The 23303-nt window shown below is 41.2% G+C and overlaps 1 protein-coding gene across 1 annotated transcript; it reads right to left on the minus strand.

The window, feature by feature from the left end:
- Positions 1-1449: 1449 nt before the first annotated feature.
- On the minus strand, positions 1450-14284 carry hhipl2 (HHIP-like 2). Its single transcript, XM_062523552.1, has 11 exons — positions 14268-14284; positions 13954-14170; positions 10952-11287; positions 10024-10340; positions 9590-9733; positions 8920-9251; positions 8493-8619; positions 7822-7967; positions 7642-7723; positions 5887-5969; positions 1450-1478 (listed from the first exon to the last, which is right to left on the minus strand). Exons 1-11 carry the CDS (start codon positions 14282-14284, stop codon positions 1450-1452), a joined length of 1830 nt encoding a protein of 609 aa, XP_062379536.1.
- Between the last annotated feature and the right edge of the window lie 9019 nt (positions 14285-23303).

Raw genomic sequence — 23303 nt, forward strand, 5'->3', positions numbered from 1 at the left:
CAACAAGTACACAAGTTACACAGAAACATTGATGACAAGATAGACTAACATAGAAAGAGGACATGAAGACTAGACAGGCTGTTAGAGCCCTCGCTCCTGCTCCTGCCTGCGTGGTGGCGTTCCCTCAGCACTGGGGGCTCCGTCCCGCTGACCGACGGCTGGCGGTTCCACGTGAAATGCCTCACGCAGCCGTTAGTGGCCCACAGCGGCGGAGCGGGCTCAGGGGTCACGGCAATCATATTCTGGCTCCGGGATTCATGACAAACCTTTTCCACGGCCTGCGTTGGTCTGCCCAGTCGCCGCCGTGGTGACGCAGCAGTGGTGCTGGGCCAGAGTGACACGTTTGTGAGAGATAAGGCCGGCACTACTTTTCCTCTCTTTTGTGAGAGATGAGACCTGCACTACTTTTCCTCTCTTTTATAAGAGATAAGGCCGGCACTACTTTTCCTCTCTTTTGTGAGAGATAAGGGCAGCACTTTTCCTCTCTTTTGTGAGAGATAAGGGCAGCACTTTTCCTCTCTTTTGTGAGAGATAAGGGCAGCACTTTTCCTCTCTTTTGTGAGAGATAAGGGCCGCACTTTTCCTCTCTTTTATAAGAGATAAGGGCCGCACTACTTCTCCTCTCTTTTGTGAGAGATAAGGCCGGCACTAATTCTCCTCTCTTTTGTGAGAGATAAGGCCTGCACTACTTTTCCTCCTCTGCTTGTAAAGTCACACATGTCAAGGTGCTGTTTTTCTGTTAAATACATGTATTTTGAGTGTGGATTTTACTGACACCATTTATCAAACCATTGAGAATTCTCCTCAAAGTTATCTTCTATAATTGATAATGTTCCGGTAATGGATTGTCAGGGGAAATTCCCATATATCATTGTGTGCAGGTATGTTAAGTGGAAGATTATCATATAGTCTAACTCAGCATGCTAAAAGCAGTATGTGGCCTGCCTGAGGGTATGAAATTCTAGCCACTTCTTGCCTTTTTTGTGTTTGCAAAACTTTCAGGACATGACGGAGCTATTGTCCTCAGAGAAATATGCAAATCCCACGGCGCATGCAGCTTCCTGATTGGATTAGGGCTTTCGTAGGTTTACATTAAAGCAGCAAGCCAGGCCAGGACATGTAGGTGGGGATTTCGACATTCCCCTCCGGCTCATGCCTTGCCACTCTGTCTTTAGGGTGATAATTACAGGATACAAACTCCCTAGAGACTCACAAAGGACTATATTAACCTCTGTTTTCCCCCTAGTGCCCCAGACAGTTGTACAAGACATGCGTTTGACATGCGATTCTATAATCCCCAGACATTTCAACCTCCAGGACTGTATACACTGCTTGTCTTAGCGCAATACCAACTTCCTAAGTTGTCAACATAGCAATTTGGATATGCCTATTACTGTTCAATCGTTACTAAATTGCGTGACCTTAGAGCAATACCAACTTCCTAAGCTGTCAACATGGCATTTGGATGCCTATTACTGCTCAGATGTTATTAAATTGTGCTGTCATGGATTTGAAAAAACAATCAGGTCTCCGAACTATATGTTTGTGTGAGTGACACAGACATGAACAAAAAGCTAGCAGCATTCTGCCCAGTCAGATTAGTGGCTGAGGTATCAAGCTCTATCCATCTTTCCAGGGAGAGAAACATTGCTTAGGACACAAACAACTGTTCAGTTTTAGAAAATAATGTTTCTTTTCATAACTTTATTTTTCTTTCTTTATTTCTTTGTCATCATTTTAGTGCAATTTGGTCTCAAAATGTTATATTTACACCAGAAAATGTGCATTACTCATGTGGGGTTACCATGTTTTACATGTTCTTTGTAATTATCACAGTCCGAAACACCAAATTAAGATCAGGAACCTTCTGGTTACACGCGGACAGATAATCACTGTGCTGGGCACGAACTGACCTGGACATACACTTTTAAACATCAGTTTAAGTCCACCTTAATCGTAATATCATTATCCGTTTTTCTTTTTTCTGTTGGCTTGTGCTTTGGTGATTTTTACTCTTTCTAGTTTCGTTGCTCCTTTTTCAACCCTTTTGGTCAATTTTGATTTCTCCACCTTTTGCCTTAATGGTTGTTTGTTAGGTCTCTTTTTTGTAACCTTTTTCTTGTTCAGTAAATTGATCTTTAGTGCAACTTTCAGGTCTTGCGTGGCGAATTCTGCTTTGGGATATCGGACTCCTGCCTTTGCCTTCATCTGAGTGATCTTCTTCACTTGTCTTTGAGGCTTCTGCTTGAAGAGTGTTTGGTCCAAAGAATTTGCTTTTGAGGATGTAGGTGGGGAGGTGGACTTTCTTAGAGGGAGTGAAGTAGTTTTGTTCTTAGTTATTGGGGCAATATTACTCTCAGTATGTGGAGTGGTTTCAGATTGACTTGTCACAGGTGCTTTGGCTGTAAACGTCTTCAGCTTTTTCTGAGTAGTTCCTGCAGTCTTTTGCTTGGAGAGTGTTTGGTTTGTAGCGCTTGCATTCAAGGAATCTTCTAGTAAAGTGGACTTTCTTGGAGAGAGTGAAGTAGTTTTGTTCTTAGTTATTGGAGCAATATTACTCTCACGATGTGGAGTGGTTTCAGGTTGACTCGTCAAAGGAGGTTTGGTTGTAAGTGGCTTCAGCTTTTTCTGTGTAGTTCCTGCAGTCTTTTGCTTTGAGAGTGTTCCTTTTGTAGTTTTTGCCATTGAGGAATCTTCTAGTAAAGTGGACTTTCTTAGAGGGAGTGAAGTAGTTTTCTTCTTAGTTATTGGGGCAATATTACTCTCAGTTTGTGGAGTGGTTATAAGTTCAGTTGTCACAGGTGCCTTGGTTGCCAATGGCTTCAGCTTTTTCTGAGGCGTTTCTGCAGTCTTTTGCTTGGAGAGCGTTCGGTTTGTAGATCTTGCATTTGAGGAAGTTGCTGGTAAAGTGGACTTTCTTGTAAGCGGTGGATTGATTTTGTTCTTTGTTATTGGGGCAATATTACTCTCAATATGTGGAGTGGTTATAAGTTCAGTTGTCACAGGTGCTTTGGTTGTAAATGGCTTCAGCTTTTTCTGTGTAGTTCCTGCAGTCTTTTGCTTGGAGAGTGTTCGGTTTGTAGATCTTGCATTTGAGGAAGTTGCTGGTAAAGTGGACTTTCTTGTAAGCAGTGATTTAATTTTGTTTTTTGTTATTGGAGCAATATTCCTCTCAGTATGTGGAGTGGTTTCAAGTTCAGTTGTCACAGGTGCTTTGGTTGTAAATGTCTTCAGCTTTTTCTGAGTTCCTGTAGTATTTTGCTTGGAGAGTGTTCGGTTTGTAGATCTTGTATTTGAGGAGGTAGATGATGAAGTGGTCTTACTAATTGGAGATATAATGCTGGTCTCACGTAGAGTGGTTTTAGGTTGTCTTGCGATAGGTGCTTTGGTTGTGTATTTTTTCAGCTTTTTAAGAGGAGGTCTTGTAGGCTTTTCATTGACGTCCAGTACAGTCACTGAAATAAACAGACACAAATAGAATGTATAGCAGTGATGTCAATTACAAGAACCATTACAATATACCAGTGCACGCTTAAGCAGGCTTAAGTGACTTAAAAAGACCAAAAGTTGACCCTGGATCTAGGCTGTGGTCAGTCTTTTTTGCTTAGAATTGTAACGGAATGAAAAAGACCAGTTTCCAAAAATATGAGGATGCTATGAAAAAAAAAAAAACATTGGCACATTTTGCTGGCCTCAAATTCAAAATGAGTGTCCATTGAATAGTCAAATATAGGCCTATCAGTTTCACCATTTGATGTGTTGTCCTTTTTGCAACTAAATATACAGTAGGTAATGAGGTCTGTAGATTATCACACTTTAATCTACAGATTATGCCTCTATTTAGCCTACATTTTACACAGCATCCCAACTTCTTTTGGAAACAGGGTTCTACAGTAAATGGTAGCCACCATTCATTGGTTTCCTTCTTAACTCAATATATATATTCTTCATGTACGTATATGCCAGCTTTAGAGGAGACAGTGCCACCTTACTTGCTGCTTACTTTTAATTACCCACTAACATCCACTATTAATTATATTAATGTATTAGCAGTCAGTCTAATTGTAGATTCATGTAAGAGCAGTCAAATACTCCTAGCATCACAGCTGGCTTTGCACTAAGTCTATATGAAAAGTTCAGATGCAAAAGCCTCTAAACGGCACCTCAATGGGGAGTGAATGCTTGTTACACATAGTAGGGCCTATATGCTGATCCATTTTGCTTCAAAACCTGCTAAATACTGCTCTCTACCTGTCTGATATATTGATTTGTAGGCAAACAACTAAAGAGCCTGATAAAAAAAACTGCTCATATAAAAGAAAAATGGTCAGGCCCCAGCCGTGGCGCAACTGGCTGGGGCACCTGCACCGCATGCCGGCGACCCGGGTTCGATTCCCGCCCCGTGGTCCTTTCCGGATCCCACCCCAGCTCTCTCTCCCACTCGCTTCCTGTCATTCTCTCTACTGTCCTGTCCAATTAAAGGCATAAAAAGCCCAAAAAAATAACCTTTTAAAAAAAAAAACAGGGTTTTGGGTTTTGCATCTGAACTCTTCATATTCTCCTTCACTCCTTTGCCACGTGACATTTTCCATGGAAGAGTGGATAAGGAAGGACACAGAATGGTGTTTTTTTTGTTGAGTATTGGACAACAGCCCTGGTATTTCTTGATCTAAATAAGGACTTCAGGGCCCGTATTTACAAAGAATTTTAAGCCTAAAAGTAGCTCCTAAGTCAAGGACAGCTTAAAAGAATTCGAGAGGACTCCTAACTCACCTATTCACAAACCGCTTTTAGTGGCATTTCACGTCGCAATGTTTTGAAATGAACGTGCGGTTACAGGAGCTGTCATGCGAGGGAATAATTGTGCATTGCAACTAAAGGATGCAACGTAGCCTAGGCTACATGTTTTCATACAGATTCATTTAAAACATGTTGCAAAGATACTGCTCCAGTCCGTAGTGTTTCATTATGCTCCTAGGCTATTTGTGACCCTCCATAGCGAAAACAGTCGCTTGACGCACGATAGGCCTACTATTTTGATAAAATCCACAATAAACAAACTTCCGGGTTAAAATGTTGAATTTCATGTTTTCGCATAATTCGACAGTAGGCTATAGCCTACTACAGTCTACAGTTTCATATCGTGAACTCATTTCATGGAAAAACATACGTTTTGACTGTTCAACCCGGTGAAGATTCAACACATTAGCAGTCATTCCCGTTGTCCACGCCGCTTATAAAGTTGATTTCTCCTCTTCTGGCATATCGTGATGGGAGAACCATGTCAACTTTGGATGAGGTTATCTTAGTGATAGTTTCTGTAATAGGCCTACCTTTGATATAGGCTACATATCGTTGGAAAGCTTAGTTTATGGCCGTTCATGTGAGCACAATAACTTAATTTTGTAGATTTGACCAGAGTGACTGGTTTCGCTATGGAGGGTCACATTTGCTTTACTCTTTGTTAATTTAGGCTATGCCTATATTTATTCACCTTCTCACCAGCTAAGACCTGACACCTGTCAACTTGTCATCGTAGCGGAGGTTTTTGCCATCATTCCCGTGTTATCATCAGTCAATCAAAGTGGTCACTTTAATCAAGCTTGTGCGTAATGAGGTCAACCATAGCAACGGAGCTTTATCTTATCCTAGGAGTTGTCCTTTCTCATTACTAAAAGTAGGCCTAGGTCTGAGATTCTTTGTGAATAACTTCTAAGAGAAAACTCCTAGCTAAAATCTTTTAGTGAGATTAGGAGTACTTTCAGTGGTAAGATAAAATGCTTTGTGAATACGGGCCCAGAAGAATATTAAAGCAAAAATACATTCACTAAAATGGTTAATTATTATAACAAATATGAGTTAGTGCTTGTCAGGTTCATGGCTTACATTCTCTTGGAACAAAAGGAACTTTTTTGCCTCTGACTTTTACAGGAAGTGGCTTGTATTTACATTTCCCTGGAGCTGCTCTCCTGCAAAGAGATAAAAAAAAAACAATCCAAATGATTATTACTTTAGATAGATAGATAGATACTTTATTGGTCCCCAAGGGGAAATTCAAGGTCCCAGCAGCTTAAGACACCACACACAACGTACAATGTTGTGTGTGGTGTCTTAAGCTGCTGGGACCTTGATATTGATTATACTGGATAGGATAGCCTACTTTACAAAGAAAAGGTCCAAAGTGCTAAGAAGTTCATAAGTCAGGTAGGCCTATTCCAAGATTCTCACTGGTGTTGGGAGCTCACTTGTTTTAAAGTTTTCAATCATGATATGGTTATTAAAATAAAGGCTTTTTAAAAATGTTTATTTGTTTTTCTGAAAGAAGAGTGCCTTGGATTTCCTTTTTCCTTCAGCTACCGGATAGGATACATTTAGATGTCTTTGCTAGGAACACTATTCAACGATAACTCACAGGTTAGCACGTAATAAGGTCACATGACCTAACCAGGCTGTAAATCAGAGGAGGCTATACTGAGAAGTGCTGGGGATTCAATAATTGTGCTTTGGCTGATTTCTCTTTCCACTAGTCTGTAAAAATGTGTCCTGGCAGAGTCTGGGAATCAGTCACAGCTGGGAGAATGGTATGGTTTCATGATTACGGAGGTGGCTGTCTGGTTTGTAGATCATGAGTGGACGTATTCAAGTTGAACAAATACCTTTTGATGACAAAGAGTTTGAGATGAAGTGAAATATGTGTCACGCTGGCAGCATGTGAAATCTTGCAGAATTATGCAAGTCTTTGGCCTGATTTGACCTGACGTGATGACTCAAAATACTTGGGTAGATTTATTGTTTGTCTATACTGATAATCAAATAACCAGTGACAGACTTTCAACCAGATTAAGTATGGATAAAGTTCACTGATAGGCCTAGATAATAACATCATCAGTGTACAAATTAGTTCTACAGTATGTTGCTTTGAGTTTACAGAGGCATTTTTTCACGAAGAGGATAAAAGCCTGCCATGCAGAGCCGATTCCAAGATAAGGGGAAGGAATGCAAACCATGTGTTCAAAACGCTTTTGGAAGTTACCAATGTTGGAACAGGCAGATATTTTCACACAGTGAGCTGTCACAACACAAGAAGATTTAACCTCACCATGGAGGGTCTTCGTGCAATACTGTGACGCGCAATCGAATTAAGACGTATTAAGGGAAGCTAGAGAGAGTCGAGAGATGCAGAAGCACATTCTGGGAGTGAGAGTTACTATCCATCTGTGCATTTAACAACCACTTTTACTGAGCAGCAGCCAAGAAGCTTATTAAAGACATGTGTAAACCTGAGTCTCACTTGGATGAGTAATAGCTCACCTACTGAAGATGTCATGCCATGTGCATGATGCCTACTGTATGACTGGAGACTCTTCTTCTTATATTGACCACTATTTATTGTCCTATATTGCATCAGCTTCTATAAAACACTGTAGTTTCTATAAAAACTGTAATTTAAGCTGTGTTACATGCAGAGTGAAAGCCGCTCTGTTGGTAGGCTAATGGTTTTGGACCACAAAGGTTTCTCCGTTGGTGATTTTGTTTTTATGTTAATTAGTCTTGGTTGTTGATTGGTTGGTGTGGTAAATCCCTACCTATAGCACAAGGAATTGAACATCAAAGAGAAGTTAGCTTTGCACGATACAGTACCTGGAGGGATCCATAAACTTGTATATCGTTCCATAAGGAGACATGGCACTTGGATACGAGGTAGCCAGGAAATAGAGTTCACCTACACAAGCACAGCAGATGAGATGTTTATCAATAAGAACAAAAAGAGAAGTGAACCTCTCTACTACATACATTTCTTAAAATGTTCCAAAAAATCACCTGCTTCATCTTCAGCAAAAGAGATGATGAACTTATGATGGTGGTTGATGAGTCCTGGAAATGAGCAGGTGGTTGTGTCTCCCATACATATGCTCTTCTCCTTCCAGGTCCCAGTGGCCTTATCCTCTTGCAAGGCCATTAGCCGACTAAGGGACAACAGCCAATGCACATGGAGCAAGTCAAGCGTTTTGGCCCCTCTTAAGAATCATTCATCCCAGGTCACAGATTTTATAGTTGTCCATGGAGTGGATTCACCCTAAACTCATATGTGACTTCCCTTGTCCATGCAGTAGTATTTACATGTGTCTGGAATGGCCTACATCAAACCAAATGAAGTAAGTCTATCAAAACAGTCCGAAAGAGCACCATTTTGAAAGTTAATTTTGTTTGATTGCCCTGACCAGTCTAGTAATCAATCGAATTCATAACAGATCATAAAGCACTTGAAGAGTTCAGATGCAAAAGCCTCTAAATCCACTTTTTGTCAAAAATGAGATAATGATGGTGAGTGAATGCTCTTCACATACAGTATAGTGTAAGTTACTTCAATAATTTAGCTTCAAACCTCACTAAATACCATTCTCTTCCTGGTCTGAAATATTGATTTGTAGGCGAAACCCTTTAGGAGCCTGATACAAAATGGAATTCATAACAGATCATAACGCACTCACCCACTCATGAAGTCTCCAAAGATATACAGGCCATTGAGATTGGGCCACTCGCATCCCCTGTACACATATCCACCTGTTATGGACTTTCCAACGTGGTGCCCATAAGCAAATATGGGAGGAATATCCTCTGTCAATTCAAATGGAAAGGTTAATTGTGTGTCATGCAATTATCAATGTGGTTAAAAAGGGAAGTAGCTTTTTTTTAAAAAAGGCATAAAGTTGCTTTCAGCATCATTGATACCGTAATTCCCCAAATATTAGCCGCGGCTTATATATTGATTTTGCAAAGTTTCTTCAGCTTTGAGTTTAATACATGGGGACAGTTAATATGGTATTAATATGGTTTTGTTTATTTTAACTAGCATAAACACTGTCCTGCGGCTTCTACACAATGCGGCTATAATGCACAGGAAAGGGCTGTACTCACTCATGGAGGAGTTCTGACACAGCTTAATATCAAAGCACTCGAAGCCCTCCTTGGCTCTCCATCCGTAGTTGCCTCCCTTCACGATGATGTCCACCTCCTCGTAGCGGTTCTGGCCCACGTCGCCGCAGATGATTCTGCCCCTGCCGTAGCGGGTGACGGGGTCACCCCGGTCCACTGAGCAGCGCCACATGTTCCTGACGCCGTAGGCGTACACCTCCGGCCGTGCGTCCTTCTCTCCGATGAAAGGGTTATCGGGCGGGATCCTATACGGAGTTCTGTCCAGGCTGCTGCCGTCGATATCTATGCGCAAGACCTTTCCAAGCAGGGCGCTCCTGGAAGCAGGGACATGTTTTACGGAAAATCAATTTAGAATGGAATTATGTGTAACAAGGCGTCCATTGTGTCCATTGTGCATACACTGTGTGTGGAACTAGTTAGCTTTATGTTCAGTATCACAAAAATAAGATGATCTGAGTAAAAACAAAGTCAGATTAATGCAAACTTAGAGGATATTGATTTGTGAGTGATTGAAACCACATTCATAATGGTGCGTCATGCAGGGTTTTTCTCATGAACACTGGCTTTCAACATCTGGTGTTCTGATTTTGAGGACAGTAGATGCTCTAGCCAGCATCGTGTCATATTTTTTAGTGTTACAAAATATACTCACTTATTTTGAGAATTTCCAAATTTCCCGAAAGGATCGCCTGCTTTCCCGCCATCTCCTGTGAAGATGTACAGGTATCCATCAAGGCCGAACAGCAGCTGTCCACCGTTGTGGTTAGCAGCTGGCTCATCTATCTCCAGAATGACTCTGCAAAACAGATTAAGAACTTTAAAAGCATGCCCTTTCTCAAGGCTACGACCAGATGCCAAGACTCCCCACTACGGCGTCGTGACGACTACCAGATACCAAGACTGCCCACTACGGCGTCGTGGCTACTACCAGATACCAAGACTGCCCACTACGGCGTCGTGGCTACTACCAGATACCAAGACTGCCCACTACGGCGTCGTGGCTACTACCAGATACCAAGACTGCCCACTACGGCGTCGTGGCTACTACCAGATACCAAGACTGCCCAATACGGCATCGCGGCGCACCTCTCGGAGTTGTGGTCGGCTCGGTTCATGTCGTGGACGGACGTCTTCATCTCGCTGATGCGGACCTTCTCCAGGCTGCCCTGCACCAGGATGGAGTAGTAGATGAAGAAGCGGCCGTTGTCGCGGTAACGCGGATGGAGGGCCAGGCCCAGGAAGCCTCTCTCGTCCCCGAGCCAGGGCGTGGTCAGCACCTCGCTGCTCAGGTCCAGGAAGGGCTGCTCCACGCGACTGCCGTCCCTCAGGTACACCCACACAAAGCCTACCTGCTCGGCCACGAACATGCGGTGGGTGTCGTCCCCACTGTGCAGCATCAGCACCTGAAACAGTCCAATGAGTTGCATCTAAGTACATACTGCACTTAAAGGAACCGTATGTAGTATTCTGGTCAAAACCGGTACTGCAATCACTCCAAATACTGTAAAGTGTTGTATGCCCTCCCCCTCCCCCTGAGTCGAAGTTGACACTACTAATTTTGTGATTAGTAGATAGGTGGAGGGTGGCGCATCAGCCCAAAACACACAATATGTAAACATCAACATCAGTTGAGGGTTGCAACTTCACTTTTTGAAATGACAATATCCTGGCCTGACTACTGTTGTCAGTATTTGAAATGAGCATGATTTCTTAGTGTCTAGTGACATATCAGGGCCATTTTATGATTAACTGAAATACATTTCTTACATACCGTTCCTTTAAACCTAAAGGTGAGTAGGTGACATGTCATCTGAGACTGTGATATGCTATTTTTCAACTCTATAAGATAAATGTTTCACATCATGGCGTTTTCACATCAAAAGCCGTTGGTCTTGTGCCATCTCTTATAAATAGCTTTCTTTAAACACCGTCCTATAATCTACTCTACCATGCAATCTGTATGACTGATAGTTGGTACAAATGCCTCTGTTGATTGGCATGGCATAATACACACCGGGTTTCGCAGGCCATTGGCCACCTCTGTCAGGCAGAGCTGGAGACAGCCCGCGGGGTCCTCCGTCACTTTGCCCAGTTTGTTGGAGAGGTAGTTGTTCTGGAGCACGTTGGGATAACAGTAATCCCTGTCGGACAGGTCAGTGAGACTGCAGAAGGTGATGCTGCCCTTGTCCGATGCCGCCTGAAGGACACTGTTGTCAGTCAAGTACTTGACGAATGAGCTGCACTTGGTGTGGAAATCCTGGCAGTAGGAGAAGCACAGGCCTGGGATCTCCCGCACTGGGGTGTAGGGGTTCTCTGCATCAAACAGGTGAGCCGCATAAGGGGAGCATTCCTGGGTAAACAAATGGTCAGATTAGCAATCGTCATGATAGCAATTCGTCCCCTTAGAATTATTAGAAGGTTATCTGAAATTTTACTGACATATTCTTATTCTGTGACACCTTAGGTGAGGTGAGGTGTTTCTTGTAGCTGTATGCATTTTTGGACATTACATCTAAAGAGGTTTGTTTCGCTATCAGTATAACTATGAAGCTCAATATCTCAGTTACTCAAAGTGTATTGAAGGGAATTCATTCATATGCACTGCTGTGCTTAATGTTCTTTTCAGTAATTGAGCCAGTAGGGTTTACACAACCATCATAAATATAAGAAAAAGAATAAACTTTTGACAGCTCATAAGTTCTGTAATTAGCAGCAAAGACTTAAACATGGTTTGAAGTCTGTATCTGACTGCCATCATCATCATAATTGCTACCCTGCTTCCAAAAATGTTGCAACACTGTAAAATGTGAATTCAAACAATTCATCTTCAAAAATCTCACAAGCCCACTTTAGTTGCAAAAGGAACACAGGCAACATAGCAAATGTTGAACCCGGCATTGTTCTATTTTATGAAGGATATATGATTTCTTGTGAAGAATTTGGGGATTTCGTCATCTTTAGTATATAATGTCATTCAGTAATGAGAGAATCCAGAAGAATCTTTGCACACAAGGAACAGGGCTGAAAAACAGTATTGGATGGCTGTGAACTTCAGGACCTCATATGGACTGCATTAAAAACAGAGACATTTATTTCACAGAAATTATTCTATGGGCTTGGTTGGGAAAACGTTCGATAACCATCGTTTATGAACACAGTTTGATGCTCCATATACAAATTCGGACTAAAACTCCACCATGAAAAGAAGATATCATGTTTAGACATGATCCAGAGATGCTGCCTGTTGTGTGGTTAGACCCATCAAAATGTATAATTCTTTTTTGGAAATAATGGATGCCAATGCCAAACTGCATTCTGCACGTATTATGACAGCTTTCATCTGCCTCCGAGACATGCCATACATCTGTAAACAGTCAACAGATCAACTAGGCTGACCTGCCTGGAAGCCTGACCTGCCTGGAAGCCTGACCTGCCTGGAAGCCTTTTCAACTTTTTCAGGAACGTTGCAGAGGACTCACATAATGGATTTCTTGTGTTCTGATGACTAAAGTTCTTAAACTGACGGTTGGCGTGAGAGACGGTGTGCTTGAGCAACCTGCACATTATTCATCACCTCGCACGGGATCATCTTCTCAATATTACTACTGTATGTCAGCACCAGTCAGAGACTACACTCACTGTTTTTTTTTCTTTCAGTTTTATGATCACCAAAACTATTGGCTTTACCAAACACATTTTGCAATATTTTTCAACTACAAAAATGCACACCTATAAAGTATTTTGATGCAAATGTACAAAGCCATTTTCTTTAACTCTTTAACAAATCAAGTGATTGTGATCAATGGATGGGTATTGTAGCTCCTCTAAGATGCTTCACTTTTAGGAAATGCTTCACTGGAAAAGGCAACATCGTTTTCAACATAATGATCCAAATGACAGTTCTACTGTATACGTTGTCACCTTACTGTAATGCATTTCACGCTGAATTTATAAATCTGAATGAAAGCCATATAAGGTCATTGAGTCTGAACTCAAGGAAATCTATCCATAGCGTGATCAGCCAGACTGCAGCAGACACTGGAGGGGATGGACGAGCACAGCCATGTATACTCAGTGCAGCTCTCCATCAAATCTGTTGTTTCAAATCATCATCATAAAAACATTAAAGGTGAAGAGACCTTACGGATTTGACAAGACAAACGTTAAAAACAGTGCATGGGTGATGCTTTGTGTGCAGCTCATAGCCACAAGATGGCGTTTGACGCTCCTGTTAATTGACCATCACATCTGTCACATATTACACATAGTACAATAGGATTAATTCACAACATCTGTAACACATTCCAGTTCAGTTTGTTTATGTGTATGTGTTTTCCTGTCTTCGTGCTCTGGTCCTCCTATCTCAACACATACAGATGTGGCCATTCTAAAGTGAGCTGCATACTGTACACATCACATCTCCTCCTGTCGCATAGCCTTTCAGTGCCCAAAGGTGAATTCATGATTTTTTAACGAATATTCTAGATTTAACAATAGTAATTAAGTAATCAAGATATGTTTTTGCTGCATTGAAGCACACACCTTATTTTAAGGGAGCTTTTGTAAAGTAGCCAGTGAAAAAGTTAGTAGAGGGAATAATAACAACATGTGGAACAAATAAGAGCTCCATGTAATTGCACATGGTTTCACTTAATCATTAGCCTACTCTGCCTATTGTATCATAACAATTAGCCTATCACTAAATACCCCATGGGTCCTTGCGCAAGCACTGTGGTAACCGTGGGTTACGCATTCCAGAATTAAACCTCACAATATTGACTTTTTTTTTTTACATTAACCAAAATAAAGCAGGCTTACAATCGATTTCAGTGATGTGCCCTCCACCATTCAGGTGTTTTTATGTTATGATAATAAGTATTAAAATAAACAAAATAAGTATTAATTACAGAGATAGCCTACCGTTAATTTTAGCACATAAACCCAATGCGTGACTAAACATAAATCCAACATGACACCAAACTTGGACTACTTGCGCATAATAAATAAAAAAATTACCTGACACATAATGTCTTTCAATAAATCACCACAGCGTTCATAGTCTTCAGGATTCAAGTCAATCAGGTCCCAATACCTCTCCGCAATGGTACTGTCAGCATCTTGATCACAACATCCGAATGTATCGTAATGGGTGCAAAACTCTAGGTGTGTCGTTGGTTTGAATGGTGGCTGAAAGTCTAAACACTGTGGATGTGAAGACGTATGTCGCACCAAACTGAGCAATGTGAGTTCAGTAAGAAAAATTGTTGCAAGAAAAGTTGCACTTGAAATGTGGATCCGCTGGTTACGATAACTCTTCCTTAAACCCGCACCTTGGGTTCCATGCCATGCCCGCTCCCTCATTTTTCTGTGTGGATACACACACAGGTAGAGAGAGACCAAGTGCTTGCATATGTAGCCTATACGTGTGTGCTTGTGTGCGTGCATGTGTGCGTGTGTGTGTTTGACAGGGGGTGTGTATAGTGTGTGTGTGTGTGTGTGTGTGTGTGTGTGTGTGTGTGTGTGTGTGTGTGTGTGTGTGTGTGTGTGTGTGTGTGTGTGTGTGTGTGTGTGTGTGTGTGTTTGACAGGGGGTGTGTATAGTGAGTGGTGCGCGTATATATGTGTGCGTGCGTGCATGAGTGGCTCGTGCAGGCAGAAGTAGACCGAGCAAACACCGCGGATAACTTCAGCATGACAGTAGCCTATTGACAGCCCGTTAAAGAGAGCATGCCGCGAAATCTATTCACTTTCACACAGCGTAGTCAGTGTTACTGAGAGAGAACAATAGAGATAGAACCAAAAACGAAAGATAGAAAAAAAGATTGAAAAAAAGCCACAAAAATGAATGTATTTAAAATTACTCAATAGGATATACAGATAGAAACTGCGCATGTAATACCATTTATTTGTCCCACGCCAGCAGATGGCGCACGTAGATCGCATGCAATTGGACGGAGATGCTGCATACATGAAACCAGCCTGTATGAATGACCATGGATGGGCAGTACAGCACAGTACTGTATTTAAAATAAATACATAAATAAAAAAAAATAAAAATATATACTTTATAGGTGTGCATTTTTGTAGTATTAGTTTAAAAGTACTGCTAAATATTTTTGGTAAAACAAACACTTTTGGTGATGCGATGACATCATAAAAGTGCACAACAATGAATGTAGCCTCTGACTGGTGCTGACTTAGTCATTTAGTTGTTTGCCCAGACACACAATACACAATATTGAGATTCAGGAAGAGAATCCAGTGCTGGGTAACGTGTAAGTTGCTCATATACCCGCACGCACGCACGCACGCACGCACGCACGCACGCACGCACACACGCACACACGCACACACACACACACACACACACACTTTGATGAGTGTGTCCTCAAAAGCTGATGACACACAAGGCACCTTTCTGAACAGTGTTGCTAGGCAATATTCTGGCACGTTCCCATCTTGGGAACTTGAGGCAAGTCGGTAGGCAAATGAACATGATCATCCAACTGGAGCACATGGTGTCAGTTCTGTGGTTCCCCTGCAGCACTGCTCAAGGGGTCGTCCCATATATCACCTAAAGAAATACCATGAGAAACATGATTGCAGCAATAGAACACCATTTAGCGCTTATGGTACCCAGTTAATCAGAATCAGAAACCAACTAAAAGGGCTATGATCCTATAGATAGATAGATAGATAGATAGATAGATAGATAGATAGATACTTTATTGATCCCCAAGGGGAAATTCAAGAAGAGAGTGCCGAAGTTTCCACCTAATCAACGCCCTTACACAGTGCATTATCAAGCATTCTGGCCATATACAGTACATTGGCAATGTCAGTGACTTCTTTCTCCGTATAATGTCAGTGTGCCATGAATTTGAAGCAATAAAATGCAGTTAGTATAGTAGAGCTGTTTTGGGCTGCTTTAAACCCACATTCTGTGGCTCTCCATAGGTTTGGTGGTTAGCTTGTACCGGGACCACTGGACAAGTGCAGCTGTGACCTTTTGAGTACATTTCTGATACAGTAGGGTTAGGGTTAGCCTATTTACAGGGGTGATCTAAACAGATGACGACAGCGCTGTGAAGTCGAAGTTCGAAATCAGTCAGCCAACATCGGTCGTATGTTATCCAATTGTGTTGAAGTCTGGAATCAGTCAGTACACATCGGTCGTAGTGTTATCCAATTGTGTTGAAGTCTGGAATCAGTCAGTACACATCGGTTGTAGTGTTATCCAATTGCGTGCGGTGATATTTTCAAAAGCATGCTTTGTGCTGCCCCTCGAGTTGGGTCTCATGTAGATTTGGGTCTGGATCTCCAGAATAGTTCCCAAGGGCACAAGGACCCGAATATGGCACAGCACAACTGACCACAGCGCCCCCAGGACCAAGAGCTAACGTTAAAGAAAAGGGCCTCAACATTCTACACTTGTTCCTTCAGTGCAACACAGTGTCTGAATGCACATTTAATGCTGTGAGTCAAGGAGACTTAGCTGTGGATTGTAAAGTTAGGCCATATCGAGTTGACATGTTAGGCCACAGACGAAAGAGGTAAAGTTAGGCCATATTGAGTTGACATGTTTGGCCACAGATCGGGAGGTAAAGTTCAGCCATATTGAGTTGACATGTTTGGCCACAGATCGAAGTTAGGCCATATTGAGGTAACATGTTTGGCCATAGTAAAGTTAGGCCATATTGAATTTACATGTTTGGCCACAGATCAGGAGGTAAAGTTGAGCCATATTGAGTTAACATGTTTGGCCACAGTAAAGTTATGTGTTATGGTTTGTTTAATAGTATTGTTTTGTTATAATTTGTCCATTGTTAGAATTTGACATTTATTCTGCTATTGTCCTTAAATTTAGCCATACCTTGCTATAGTTGTTGTTATTATATAATTAACTGAGTGACTTATTTGATTGCTATTCTCATTTCATTGTTTTATTTCTCATTAGATTAGTGCTTAAATTATTGTTTTATTGATAATATTGCTATTCTCCCTATTTTGTAATTGTTCACTGTTATTTAATTTGTATTGTTATTTATTTGTATGTCGCTTTGGACAAAGGCGTCTGCTAAATAACCATAACCATAACCATAACCATAAAGTTGGGCCATATTGAATTGACATATTTGGCCACAGATCGAAGTTACGCCATATTGAGTTGACATGTTTGGCCACAGATCGAAGTTACGCCATATTGAGTTGACATGTTTGGCCACAGATGCAAGAGGTATGAACATTCAGACTCATCGGATGATTATAAGTTGTGTTTATATGTTGCCTCATTCGGATAGTTTTGAATACATTGTTGCAAGATAAGATTTAATTTAAAAAATGCACGTTTAGGTGTACGTATTGACTTGAGTGTTAAAGCACAGGCGTCGTGTTAGTTGTACTTTAAACGTGTGTCCTCTTTCTAGTTCTCTTATATCAGCATACTGGATGTAGATCAGGAAAATAGAATTGACAAGGATTCCTCTACTGGCCTAAAATCTCAACACAAATCTGAACAAGAGAGTTTTGGCATGAGCACCCATGTAAATCATAATCAAACGTGTTTCTGCATTTGGGAGCTGATAGCTAGGAGAGCTAGGGAGCTAGGAGCACGCATGGTATGACAGTGTTATGGCTAACAAAATGTTAATGCTGTTGATGAGACAATTAAACGTGTTCAGAACGGTTGATGCCTACTCTTCCCAGGGCTTTTGAGATGGTACCAAGGTTCAGGCTTACATCATGCCAGTTCATCTCTCAGAGAAAGACATGATGGGTTCATTCATTTACCAGAATGTGACTGTCATATGTCTAAATTGAGATACAGATAGCCTACAGGTTCTATCGTTAAGTCAGAGAGAGTTATGTAACGTTGAGTGTCATTTCACCTGCAATTCACAGAGGTAACATTTCCCCTTAGTTTTGGCCCTTTTAGGGGCGCAAAGGAACCAAAACAGAGGTGTCAGATTGACAGATTAATAACTGGTTTGGAAGAATTGACGCTGGCACCAAATATCGTACCGACATCATTCAAAACATTGGCATATAATGTGACTGCTGCATGATTTAAGCACCTGCCACCCCCTACTCGTGTAATTCCTTGCAAAGGTCGTTAAGGTCGTTAAGTAAATGCAGGTCACCGCATCCTCAAACTATGGCTCGCTGAATGCTGCCACACAACCGAACACATCTATAAATCTACACACAGCCTGCAGACATTACAGGAGATGTTCACCACCCACAGTGTCTACACACACTCACCAGACTAATTGTACCTTGGTGACACCCAAATTCACATGTGTATCGTACTTCTGCCGTTATGTAAAGGTCATGCACCCCCCCCCCCCCCCCCCGTCTACATTTGTACGAGGTCTGTGGGCGTGTGTTTGTGAGAGTGTGTGTGTGTGTGTATGTGTCTTTACAAACATGTGTGCACTGACCTAAGACAAGTCTGTTACAGCAAGTTTGTTACAGACAAAATGCCATATTGCAACGGTCATATTGCAGATTGCAAAGATTCTAGATTTTTAAAATGTGTGACAGTGTGTGTGTGTGTCTGTGCCTGTGTGTGCATTTGTGTGTGTGTATGTGCATGTGAGTGAGTGAGTATGTGTGTATTATCGTGGTAAATAGAGGACATTCAAACAATAACGGTGTTAATTGTAAAATAGTATGTGTGTGTATTTCTCTATTCATTTGGAAATTAGATATTCTTTTTGCAACAAAGAGGAAAGAAAATAATGAGGTTGTGACAGGAATAATGTGGTGATATAATGGTTTACCGGTATTTCCTGTGATAATGCTGCTTGCCATAAACAACAGTAAACTATGAGACTGTGCCTTTATTGATTAGAGTTACATAAAAAAAAATGGACAATGTGTCTGAATTTACTTGTAGGGCTGATTGGTTAATAACCTGGACTATGCTGTTGTGACCTACCATGAAATAGCTGTTAGTTGAAGAGACACTAAATGCGTCCAAACGTGTACATGGTGTCTTGCCACGCTGACCTTTGTGTAAACCGGCTCTGTAATCTTTTTTATTGTTCGTCTTCAACATCACGGTCCAATTCAAAATGGAAAAAGAAACGAGCAATACACTATGGCCAATGTAGTGACACTTTTACAAGGATGAAAGGCCCCTGTGGATTCCCAGCAGGAAGGCTGTAGACACAAAGACACAGACACAGTGGCGGGATATTTGTGTACTGCCCAAGGTTGTATTTCAGAATGATATCATAACCAGAGTTATGGTCACATATGGTTATGGTTATGATTATATGATTTGCCCAAAGCCAATTATAAATAAAACAATACAGTAGTTCGAAATTAACATATTACACTAACCATAACTCATCAGAACCACTTAATTAATTAAGTACATGCTGAACAGATATGTCTTGATATGACAGGAACGCAGACCACTGGACAACTCCTTCCACCAACGAGGAAACAGAGGAAACTATGTCCCAATAAAATGTACAAACAGGTTCTAGAAAGGTAAAAATCTTTATTGATGAAGGTGTTGTTTGATGGTCACCAGATAGATAAACACTTGAGCACAGTACCAAACCATTGGCAAAGGCGCTGCAGAGCACACTACACACTAATGGGAGGCTTAGGTATTATGTTCAACAGTGTAAAACAACTGCTGCGTTTGGTATCATGCCTTGTTGTTACACACAGAAGTAGTTTGGCAATACTCTGCCATAACTCGCCCACACACGTCTCTCAGGTAAACAATGGCCCACCGCGGCTCAGTCAGCTTCTGCACCCCCACGCAAAATTAACACAAACATTTGCTTGTTAACACATGCTAACCCCCAGTGTAATAAGAAACAAAATATTTTTTTACATAATTTAACACTCCAGCACCTAAATCACTGCTACCACAGCAGAGTTGGCAGTACAGTGACAAACTACCGGTATAAGGACCCCCAGGCGCCCATATAAGCCTGCACCTCCCTTCTGACTTAATCAATGCCCATTCCACCCCACAATTAGTGATTTATTTACTATTATTTATGTATTTATTTATAGTTTGGCTATGTGTGGTACTTTACAATCCTGTTTCAACTCCCCTTATTTAAGCCCCCCCCTCCACTGTCTATTTACCCCTCCTTATTACCTCCGCCAAGGAGGTTATGTTTTCATCGGGGACCGGCGTCTGTCTGTCTGTCTGTCTGTCTGTCTGTCTGTCTGTCTGTCTGTCTGTCTGTTTGTTTGTTTGTTAGCAAGATAACTCAAAAAGAAATGGATGGATTTCGATGAAATTCAATTTAGGGAAGGTCAGAAATGACCCAAGGAAGAAACGATTAAATTTTGGGAGTGATCCGTAATTCTGTTGGGATTCCGGAGGCGTTTATGTATTTCGCTTAGTGGTGTAATGGCATGGTATGGCCACGTGGTGGCGATCTGAATAGTTTAGGTTCAAATGTATGTCAACCTGAAGAACAGTTGAACTTGAACTTGATGTAATTGGAGCGGTGTAGGGCTATACTTTCTGCGGTAGTTACCAGATGCTGACAATGACCATGATTAAAATTGATACAAGCTGGGCTGCTTGCAGCTACTGGTGGGATTCTGTAGCATCTGCAGAGATGCAAATTCATCATGTGTGAGGATGTGAATTGATTTTCCTTGCCCATATCCTGGCTCCTGAAGAGTACCAGTCCTGTGTGGGTAGAGTGTTAATGTTTTTCCCATGTGCCTTCACTACTCCCTCCTGCCATCACTGAGCTAGCTGCCCAGTAGGGTAAACTGCAGGGGGATCAGCAGGTGTCCTACTACTTTCTTTGGGGGCTGATCAAAGGATTTCATGTCCGAAGGCATCAAAGTGAGAGGCAGGTAGTCATTCAGTCTGTCTCTTGGAGAATGGAATGATGGTGGAGCATCTGGATCCTGTGCTGTTGTGGTCACTCTTAAAACAAATGTGTTGAAAACAACACAACCTGTGTCCAAATAGGGACAACACAGTTTGTGCTGCTTCCAACATGTTGCTTTTGTTATTTGTTACACAATACGTGTTGAAAATAGCATAACTTCCGTTGTTTATTAACACATCTGTGTCCAGATAAAGCACAGTTTGTTGTTTCCAACACATTCATTTTAAGACTGCTTTTTTTTTTATTTCTAGAAGACCTGGCTCGTACATCCTATTATATCTTGTCTAGAAGTCCTCAAAGGTAAAAGATTAGGAAAAGGTTTTGTAAGGTGTTTATGGTGGGCAGGGCTTACAGTGATGGTCATTACCCGTTGCTGGCCAGTGCAGGGGTGAGCTTTTGAACACTGGGCTGGAGGAAGGGAAACCTTGATAACCATATGGTGGGCATGTCAGCTCTGTGCAGATAGAGATAGAAAGCCAAAAGATTTAATCCACTGTCACTTACTGAGCCAGGTTGCAACTTGCCATGCAGCAGATATTGCAAAGGGTTTGTTGAGGACAAGCAGCTTGTCCATATTGTTAGGCAAGGAGTGGAGATTTGCAAAGTGAATCGATGGGAAAACAGTTTGAAATTCCTGCTGTCAGTTTCACCCACACCCATCCCCCAATCACATCTCTTCACATCCCAGAGACTAACAGGGAACTTAACTGGTCTGTTGTGACGACTTCACTTGTTAGATGTCATATTCTGATCCAAAACATTTACAGAGATGCATTCAATATGTTGACTCTCTACAGTTAATACAAGACATGTCTGTGAATGACGTGTCTGCAATTACATACATACATACATACATACATACATACAGTATACTGTATATACAGTATATATATACCTTGGGGAGAATAAGTATTTGACCCCATGCTAAAGGGGGAACATTTATTTTATTTATTTATGATACATTCTTCAATCACAAAGAAAATGTGCGTCATTAGTGGTTGAATTTTTACTCATTTTTGATCAGATGATTTTGTATTCCTCTTTTTAGTCAACTTTAGCATGGGGAACAAATACTTATTCTCCCCACTGTATATGTGTGTGTGTGTGTGTGTGTATATATATATATATATATATATATATATATATATATATATATATATATAATCTAAATGCATCTAAGATGACAATGCAGTCATGTCTATGCATAGACACTCAGTTGCTCTACATATGTTGTATTTTTGGGTCCATGTGCTCTCCAGTGTCACTAAAGAGTACTGCAGTGCCCTTACACTTACAGTAGAGCCCTTTCTGCTCTATGGCTTGTGCACGCTAAGCTCTTAAAAACGTGAAGAGAGAACACTGTTGGTTGATTGATGAGCTTGGGTCCTTATGCGTGAGACGAGCCCCCCAAAAAATCTATTTAGAATAGGCCTATACTGTTAGGAACCTTGGTACATTTGAACTAAGAGTGACACAAGTTTAATTAAGAGTGACCCAAGACTTAAGAAAACATCTTAAAAATAATCTCAGAAACAAACGACAGAACCTGCCTTGTGACTTAAAGGACAGATGAATAGATTGTACATCAGTATTTTATGATGAGTGAAAAGCAAATTCTGCAGGAAAGCATAGGCTACATTAAAGTGATCATGCATGCAATTTCCTCTCATCTTGATTTGTGATCTGTGTCTTTTTTTTCATTTTCTTCATTCAATGTAAGCACATGAAATTCAGTGATTGGTTTCAGAAAAAAATTGTAAGTGTCCTCATTTGCTTGCATGAACAATTAAAGTAGGCCCACTTCCACTGTCAGTAAGATTTAGAAGTTGTCATGTTATTATTGGCAACTGACTTTTTATTTCACATTCCATCTCCAAAACCATATTATGAGAAAACATGAGTTTAAAGAGCGCTTTATGGTGGAAATGCCTTTGAAGTTCTGACATGCCTCATTTCAGTGCACTGATTTTTATTTTCTGATTGAATGACATACAATGAGACCATTTACAGTATAACTCCCGCCCTCCAGGTGTCACCAGAGTGTTAACTTTACACATTCTAACCTTCATTTTTACCAACAGAAGAAACATAGCTTCCGCAAGCTTCAGTGTACGTAAAATAGCAAGTGTTTGTTTTCGTTATTTGAAAGCGAACATAATTTAAACCTTTTGTTCTTTTGTTATGGAGGAAAGACTGATTTACGCGGTGTCTGTGTATCCGGAGCTTTACAATTCAACTCTAAGTTCTTACAAAGATTTTAGCAAGAAAGCTGACGCATGGAGGTCTGTTAGTCTACAAACGGAGCTTCCAGGTAACATTAACGTTATGTTAGCCCTGTCCAGAACGTTGTTAGCTTCTTACTAACTGCAGCAGATCCAGATCTATTACACGTTTGTTTGTCAGTCACAGCAGACAAACAATTTATTTTACCATAACGGTAATATGTGCAGGGGCTCTTCACAGGCCCTTGTGTTGTATCGTG

The sequence above is a fragment of the Sardina pilchardus genome, chromosome 20 (genome assembly GCF_963854185.1).
Source record: "Sardina pilchardus chromosome 20, fSarPil1.1, whole genome shotgun sequence".
Lineage (NCBI taxonomy): Eukaryota > Metazoa > Chordata > Actinopteri > Clupeiformes > Clupeidae > Sardina > Sardina pilchardus.

What these genes read in the sequence shown, in the direction of transcription:
- hhipl2 (XM_062523552.1), bottom strand. An exon ending in TGAAAGACATTATGTGTCAG is followed by an intron (nt 11,288 to 13,953) that starts GTAATTTTTTTA and finishes TTGTTTACCCAG; the next exon opens with GAATGCTCCCCTTATGCGGC. An exon ending in GTGTCAGAACTCCTCCATGA is followed by an intron (nt 8,620 to 8,919) that starts GTGAGTACAGCC and finishes TTGAATTGACAG; the next exon opens with AGGATATTCCTCCCATATTT.